Source organism: Salvia splendens, chromosome 9 (assembly GCF_004379255.2).
Source record: "Salvia splendens isolate huo1 chromosome 9, SspV2, whole genome shotgun sequence".
Taxonomy (NCBI): Eukaryota; Viridiplantae; Streptophyta; class Magnoliopsida; order Lamiales; family Lamiaceae; genus Salvia; species Salvia splendens.
In genome coordinates, this window is record NC_056040.1 from 11,408,350 (window position 1) to 11,417,239 (window position 8,890).

Below are 8,890 nucleotides of genomic sequence, written 5' to 3' on the forward strand. Positions count from 1 at the left end.
CTTTTACGATTGAAAGCACATTGGGAATCAATTGTTTTAATACTTATTTAAATTAGATTATACAATACTGTATGATTCCATGATTTTAAATTAATATTAATATCTTGCTTCAAAAAATATCAATACCATATCAATTTTGGACTGCGATTGAAAATGAGATTTGATTTGCAGAGAACTGGGGAAATAAATGTCTTCATATCAATACGCAACGCATATAAAAATTGCTCAACTGAACAATCAGAAAGTATCACTTACGTTCAGTAACTTCTTATTTTGAATGGTAAAGCTGAAGATTTTTTGCAAATGAATTATTCTCTGTTTTCGAAATATCTAGATTACTAGCTTCCAACCGATGCAGGATAACAAAAAATTCAAAGAGAATACGCCAGAAACGCTAACAAGGTATTTGAATTATAGAGGTCCGGGGAATGTCCCATTATCCCTCTGCTCGTTCCACTTGTCGACCTGCCATATAAACAAAAATCAAAGATTAATACATAAGACACACTCTGAATAAACTTATAAAAGATCATATCTGCAGCCTCAACATATCATAAGAGAAGTAAAGATTTATATGGTTAAAGAAAGCAGGTTGTGTATGGTAGGTGAATTCAATCATATATAAGTAAAATGTATGCCCATGGTCATACTATTTATTGACAAATCTACATATGACATTTCAGGTCAAGATGCAACAAGACTGGAAATATCACCTCATCCTACATCCAAGGAGAATTAGACTACCAGGTACCCTAAACATGATATCATTAAATTAAAAAACATATGCACCAAAGGGAAATAGTAGTGTTCTATGATTTAAACTCATATATTAACTCCATATACTGATGAGAGAAACATGTGTCATTTAAGCCTGTATCAAAAATAAAGTGATCCCAATGAAAGAGATAGCATATCATCTCACCCATTCACCAGGGCAAAGGGAGCGATAGTATTTGGCAAATTTGTTACAATCACCATCTTCTTCGCCCTTAGCAGCCACACACCTGATGATAAAATATAAAAAATTAACTAGACTAGCCACGGATAATGAAATAAGTTCCTTGAACGAATTACATTATAAACCAATAGCTTCATCATATGAACTTAATTAGCCCAACCATGTAGTCAGTGGGTCATTCGTTTTCAATTCCATAATTTTGTACGTATAGCCATGTAGTAAACTTGCAAGATTAGAATATTTAAACTCAGGGCATCCATACCTGTCAAAAACCCCAACTAAAAAGAGCTCTAGTTTTGTTTCATAAACTAGAATTGATCAAGGTTTAGTAGTTTATCCAAACTAGTTTGAGGGGAAGGTTTGCCCATTTGGTATCATTGTAGGAAGAAATTAGGATCAACTTTAAACTACATTGGCCTCACATACTGGTATAAAAGTTGGCATTTGTGCTAAAAAACACCTGAAATAGTGAGTGTGAGTCCAGAATATATCATTTGATAACATGAGGGAACTGCAGCGTCCTACTTCAGTTATGAAATAAAATTATACTTTCCCTTTTGTCTCTAACGGATTGATGTAGCAAGCTGATTTAACCATTCTCAAACACAATTCTGAAAAGTTTCATGTTCTAGTGTTTATGCAACAAACAAAAATGGATTAGAGAAGGAAATTGCTTCTAAGACTCGACCAGTTGTGTAAGATTCCACCAAACGAAACACTAAAAATAAAAATATACTACTATAAAAAGATGTACACATCAGACCAAAGCAATAGATGGAGGCATGGCAATCCTGACCTTCCCTACCAACATAGATATATCACATACAATTAAAAGTAGCAATGCTTATCATGTTATCTGCCTACTAGTTTTCAAGCAACAGATTTAATCATTTAAGAATACTACTCAGCTTGCCAAGCTCATCACGATATCACACAAACATAACAGAGAGAAATGAAATGATAATTGCATTTGAACAATAATATAGTAGTAGTAATTTAACCTGTGGAACTCAATGTAGCGAGTGAAACAATGCCGCGTTTGGTTGGTCGTCGGGAACCGAAAATCAGCAGGTGCAGTTTTTAGTTCAATCTGACAAAATCAATTCAAACACCAAAATTCAGCGAAAAAAAAAGTATTAGAAGGTTTTACATATCTACCACAACCACCAAACAGAAAACGGGGAAAAAAGCGCAAATGAATGAGGAATAATCAAATTATTCTAATTAACCATAAATCAAAACAAAATTAAAAATCAATCACGAAGAAATTGTTCATCGAAACATGGATTATAATCGAACAAAGGAATATGGAGGTATGAAATCTGAATATTCTACACACATACTAGATCGATTCAAAACCATGTCCCCAAATTCTATCTTAAACTAAAGAAAATAACGAGCATTCTAACACGAATACATTGGCATAGAGATTTACCTCATCCATTTTCAAGGCGTTGATGCAGATCGACAACGAATCGAAGAAATAAAAGGTTTTTTTAGATGAAGCGAATAAAAAGTAGAAAACGATCGTGTTTATATTGGGCTTATTTGACCAGCGAAACAAAAATGGATATAATTGAAGGGTAAATTTGCTTAGGTCTGTGTACACCTATCACGAATCTGCACGTGGCGTAGTTTAGGTTTAAGGTTAATTTCCAATGAAGGGTATCTAAAAATAACTAATGTAAAAAGAGGATTTTACAATATAAATAAATATTAAACTTATAAATTTATTAGTACTATTATATTATCCGATGATCCACTAAAATAGTTCATATACATTTATGGTCGGAAAAACATACTATTCGTACGAGCCCTTAAAAATCTATTGCATGGCACCACAAAAAAGAGATGCTCTTGTATATGATGGTGTGATGATTCAATTTTGCTATTTTCCAAATGCTACACTCGATCAATATATAGTAAACATTGAAGAACTTCATTTTAACTTTCAATTAGCATAAAATGTGAAAAATAGAGAATGAAATTGATAAATCTCCGTTGAAGGAGAATGAAAGAAATGAAGGCAAAATGAAGATGGAAACCGTCGACAGATGAAAAGGAGAGAAAATGAGAGTTTTTCATTAATGGACTACATTTTGGAAAAGTTAACTACACTTTACACTAAAAAGCCTTATATAGGGGTTGAAACTAACTAATAAAAAGCCTAATAAAATGCTAAACTAACTAATTAAAAGCTAACTAATTACATTTTATTTTTATATTTCAACACACCCCCTCAAGAAGGAAGCACAAACAAATGCTACCATCTTGAAAAAAAAACATCAAACTAAGAAGAAAACTACGAACAACTACTATATATTCTAACTCCAAGTCAAGAGAAAAACATCTTGAGCATTTGCAAACCACGAGATTGATCTCCTTGTTCAGGTTGGCAACAGCCTCGGGAAAGGTTGATGGGATAAAAGCTCCTGGTAAACTTGCTACTCCTTTTGAGAAAACAAAAATAGCAGCTTAGTTGCGGACACTTGTTGATCCCAATGAAGGTGTTCATCCTTACCAAAAGTGGATAGACAATTATTCCTCTGATCTCTTGGAAACATTGAGTGTATCTTTATCTGGGGAAGCTTGAAATAGAATTCTTTCTAGCCCAGCCACTTGCGCAGTAAATTGTTGTTCCACTCTCTAAAGAGCACAACCCAACTACAATAGGAACTTCCTTTAATATGGGCAACCAAAATGGAAGCGAGTCCCCTCTGCTAAAAGAAGCCAACAACTCCCAAACTGCAACAACATCAACCTCCTAGACAAGCACTTGATACTTATGGACGAGGAAATAGGCCTCAGTAGCAGCCAAAGCATCTTGGAAAACAACTTCATCACTTCATCAACAATCATCATCTCAACAACAAATTTGATTACCAACCAAATATTCACCAATTGTCACCAAATATTCAACAATAACAACAACCAAATATTCACCAATTGTTGCAATCACCAATTGCAACTTCCAATCCCCCACCCAACGCAAAACCATCAACAGCCACAAAGGTCTTGCAGTTGCAACCATATTTGTGAACAAAGCATCACTAATCATCCACCAAATCCACTCCACAAGGATCTCCAATTCAACAACACACACACCAACACCAAATATCCTTTCCTCCTCACCCAAACATCCACGAACCGAACCGAACAATCCAACATACAAATCCAACCGAACAATCGGTGAACAACAAAACAAACATCCGACATACAATCGGAAAACTAGAGACAAATCTGAAAACATATTCAGATTCAACAACAAATTTGAGAAAACATATTCTCAAAACGAAAACACTCAACCGAATACAATCGGAGAGATACAAACCTGGATCATACAAATCCAATGAACAAATGATAGAGAAAATCGGAGCATACAACTCCATACTTCAATATACAACACCAAACATGAACAATCGGAATTAAAAAAAATCAATTGAGATCAGAGGATATAGAAATCACCGATCTGGAGTACATCGGCGGTGCGAAATCTCCATAGACTTGCGGATTGTGTAATTCTGAAACAACGAGGAGTAAATGGAGGCCTCGGAGTTGATATGATAGTAACGGATTACTCCGAGAGAAACACACCGGCGAAGCATCGGTGGTGGCGAGGGCGGACGATGCTTAGATCAGTACACAAAATTCGTCATCGCAACTCGCGTATAAAGTTCGCGCTCGATCGTTGCTGGATTCTACATTTTCAGAATATAGAAAAAACTAAAAAAAAACCTTAGCTCCAAGGAAAACGAAGTGGAGATTCAAAAAAATGGAAGAGATAGAGGTAATCAGAGGCGCGCAGTGGATTTGCGCTCTGATACCATGTGAAAAATGGAGAATGAAATTGATAAATCTCCATTGAAGGAGAATGAAAGAAATGAAGGCAAAATGAAGATGGAAACCGTCGACAGATGGAAAGGAGAGAAAAGGAGAGTTTTTCATTAATGGACTACATTTTGGAAAAGTTAACTACACTTTACACTAAAAAGCCTTATATATAAGCTGAAACTAACTAATAAAAAGCCTAATAAAATGCTAAACTAACTAATTAAAAGCTAACTAATTACATTTTATTTTTATATTTTAACATAAAACATATGAAATTATTCATTTGAAGTCCAAAAATAATACTAGTACCAGCATTGTTTAAGTGCTGCAAGATTATACTCCTATGTTTATGTGAATGCCATCTTTTTTTAAAAATAGAATGAACTCACAGACGCTATTCGATATGTATTTTAGTGATTGTGGCAGATTTATTAAGGGGATGCCCTGAACTCCATCCACATCCTAAAACCTTTTTCATAAATCTAAATATTTAAGAACGGTAAGATTGCTTTAAGTTTCAATTTTATTTAGTTAGGTCTTTAAATCTACCTTAATTGACAGCTTGATAGTTGATGATATTATACATCTAGAAATAAAGATTGTTTAAGTTATTTTCATAATATGAATACTCGCCAACTGTGGTGCGCATTATAAGATGATGCTACTAATATACTTTTGTAAAAATAAGTATTTTAGTTATGCTTAATTCATCAAATTTTACTGTTCATCATTTATATTAACATCTTACCTTCCATCTTAACTCTACTTGCAAATAAAACATTCTACCTTCCATCTTAACAATAACTCTACTTGCAACTAAAACATACTACTACTACTACTACATATGTTAATTAACACCTTACCTTCCATCCTAACTTTACTTGCAACAAAGATAAACAAAAAGAATAGAAGAGAGAAATCAACCTATCTCAAATCCAGAAGCTTCCATCTAATAGTTCTTCTCTCATTATGCAATCAAACTCCACTCCCATAGTCTCTCCACCTCTAGCTATCCCTTAGTGGAATCTATAGTGGTGAGTGCACATGTCAATATGTCCTAATTAAAAATTGATGACTATCCCATCACATGACTATCAGCCTACAAACATTCCACTGCATGCCTCCCAACTTTATATTCTTGCCATTGCTTCATTCCAACTTCTTCTTTATTTCCCAATAATTCCACCCAACCAATTCTTTATTCATTTCCCACTTCTCAATCTTCTTGCTATATTCACGTAACTCCATCTATAAATAGACATGCATCTCAAGGGCTCATACACATCCCCAAATTAAAACCACTCTAATTTAGAAATTAAATCTTGGGTTATTCAAATTAATTACCAATAGTATGGCAAAGTTGAAGCCGTGTGCTCTTCTTGCTTTGCTCCTTATATCGACACTCGCAACGGTCTCCCAAAGCCGAGTCGCGAGGAAAAATCTCGGCTTGGACTTGGGGGGCATAGGCGGCGGGGGCTTGGGAGTTGGCCTCGGAGTTGGGGTCGGCATTGGTTTGGGAGGCGGTGGTAGTGGCTCCGGAGCCGGGGCTGGCTCCGGTGGGGGTGGAAGCTCTAGCTCGAGTTCGAGCTCGAGTTCATCGAGCTCCAGCTCGAGTGGAGGTGGTGGTGGAGGTGCGGGCTCGGAAGCCGGCTCATCTGCCGGGTCACGAGCTGGATCGGGTTCAGGTGGTGCTGGTTCGGAAGCAGGCTCGTCTGCCGGGTCAAGGGCTGGATCACGGGCCGGGTCGGGTGGCAACCATGGATAAGGGTTTTGCATGAATAATTCCATTGTTCGTTAAAATTGGAGCATATATGGAAAAATTAGGTTATAATTAACCATAAGATGTGTGTGTGTGAAAAAGTAAAGTAAAATAATAAGCTAGTAATGATCGTGGTATCATACATGGTTTGTGTTAATGTTGTTGTTTTTATATTTTACTCGTGTTTATTGGTGCTTGTTGTAATATGGTCAAAATGGACTCCAATAATGTGTTACGTATGATTGTAAGAGATGTAACCTTGATTTTCAATGTATTAGTAAGTATTATTTTCTTTTGGTAAGATTAATAGCTCTTAGTTGAAAACCTACCAACTGTTAAAAGTTAAAACGAATTAAAATGAGTTGTGAGAAGGATGGAAGGATATAAAAGAACAAGAGTTATTAATTTTATTTGCTATTTTTTTTTGAAGAGGATCAATAATGACATTCTATCTTATCTATGTGGTAATTTGAAACTTTAAACTATTAATTAAAAAGGAAGCGTTTTACTAACTTATCAGTTGCACTTCATCTTATTAATTTATTGACTAACACTAGGAATGATTTTACTAAAAAAACAATACACTAAGAATGGTTTTACTAAAAAAAACACCTTTAGCACCTAATAAATGTAACAGTACTGGTGAGGGATTCACCTCTTCAATGTAAAAATTGGATATGCACAATTTAGATTTCAATCATCATTTCCATCGAATAATCTATATTTTACAAATTTAGAATCCTGCAATTAATGTCCTATTAATAATTTCATTCTTTTAATAATATTTATAAAATAAAAATTGATAGTTATATAATACACCGGGATTAATATTTATAATAATAATGATATTTACAAAATCATATACCATAGTTTTCGAACGCTTTGATAAAAAAAATAGTATGATTATGTTGGTTTTATTTTGAAAATACGCTATATGATTTTTAAAAAAGTTAATCATATTAAATTATAAGATAAATATTACTCCATTAAAATATGAAAATTACTAATTAATGTGGCGCCGTGTGAGATATAAAACAGTGGGAAAAAGGATCCCGACCGCATTTCCACTCCGCGATTTCCAGATATTTTAATTCATCATACAAGAGTGAAATTATTTAAAAAAATCATGGTTATGCATATTTATATTTGTTTAGATAAAGTCATAGATAATCTATTGATGGTATAAGATCAATTTTCTGTTGGCATACATCAAAACTTGCATAGGATGTATAATAATAATAATAATAATAATAATAATAATAATAATAATAATAATAATAATAATAATAATAATAATAATAATAATAATAATAATAATAATAATAATAATAATAATAATAATAATAATAATAATAATAATAATAATAATAATAATAATAATAATAATAATAATAATAATAATAATAATAATAATATCGCAATCCACCGATCGACACTCACATCTAAATGGGGCTGGTTATTGGCATCTAATAAATTAATGTATAACTGATATGCAGTACAGCTTTGATTAATCAGATAGCCATTATTTTTTGTTGGCTGACTAAAAATAAATAAAGAAATAATCTGTCCACACTAGTAGCAACGTCAAAACTTATCATCCACAAATGCATGCAACTATTAGGTAGGAAAAATAAAAGCAAATACTCAACCTCACAAAGATAATGGCCAACTTAGAACTGAACAATCTTTCCACTTCCCTTGCTGAACGAATTTTCATCCACAAAATTAATTAATTCAAAACATTGCTATTTTCACAACTTTTCTATAATCACCACCAATTAGTTTCCCACACTTTATCCTAATCATGGTCCATGGATATAGAGGTGGATCCATACACAATGATAAATAATTACCCTATCAACACTCCTAATCAGTCAAAATATCATCGTGGGTGACCACAATGGATCCAGATGTGGAGGGTGGCCGTCGCGTGAGGTCTAGCTTGAAATCATTATTTTCCAATTGTGACAATAATTTTTTTTTATTTCACTTTTATTATTATCGATTACTAAATTATATAGAAAATAATATATAAATCGAAGAAACAAATCCTTTCTTTTAAAAATGTGGACTGATGTCTACAATCTATAGTAAATCCAAAGTTATTCCTATCTTGAATAATTGATCACACCAGAATGTGGAATAACTGTATAACATTGAATAAGATTAAGTACAGATAAGTAGTGTAGGTGTGTTTTTAGATGCTCCATTTTTTATTGATAAATTAACATAAATTTAAAGATGACGTCAAAATCTTAACTCGAACTCAGGACATTTAATCTCAGGGTTGACCAGTGTACTAGTAACAACAGTTTCTCCTAGTTTTAATTATACTGGTCGGG

General features: G+C 33.5%; 2 protein-coding genes across 2 annotated transcripts; one reads left to right on the forward strand and one right to left on the reverse strand.

The window, feature by feature from the left end:
• Positions 1 to 230: 230 nt before the first annotated feature.
• LOC121746795 (cytochrome c oxidase subunit 6b-2-like) lies at positions 231 to 2,505 on the reverse strand. Its single transcript, XM_042140727.1, has 4 exons — positions 2,394 to 2,505; positions 1,960 to 2,048; positions 923 to 1,004; positions 231 to 465 (listed from the first exon to the last, which is right to left on the reverse strand). The coding sequence occupies exons 1-4, from the start codon at positions 2,400 to 2,402 to the stop codon at positions 412 to 414; spliced, it is 234 nt and encodes a 77-aa protein (XP_041996661.1). The 5' UTR covers positions 2,403 to 2,505; the 3' UTR covers positions 231 to 411.
• A 3,483-nt stretch (positions 2,506 to 5,988) lies between these two features.
• LOC121746463 (putative glycine-rich cell wall structural protein 1) lies at positions 5,989 to 6,849 on the forward strand. Its single transcript, XM_042140301.1, has one exon. It carries the CDS (start codon positions 6,141 to 6,143, stop codon positions 6,552 to 6,554), a length of 414 nt encoding a protein of 137 aa, XP_041996235.1. The 5' UTR covers positions 5,989 to 6,140; the 3' UTR covers positions 6,555 to 6,849.
• The last annotated feature ends 2,041 nt before the right edge of the window (positions 6,850 to 8,890 follow it).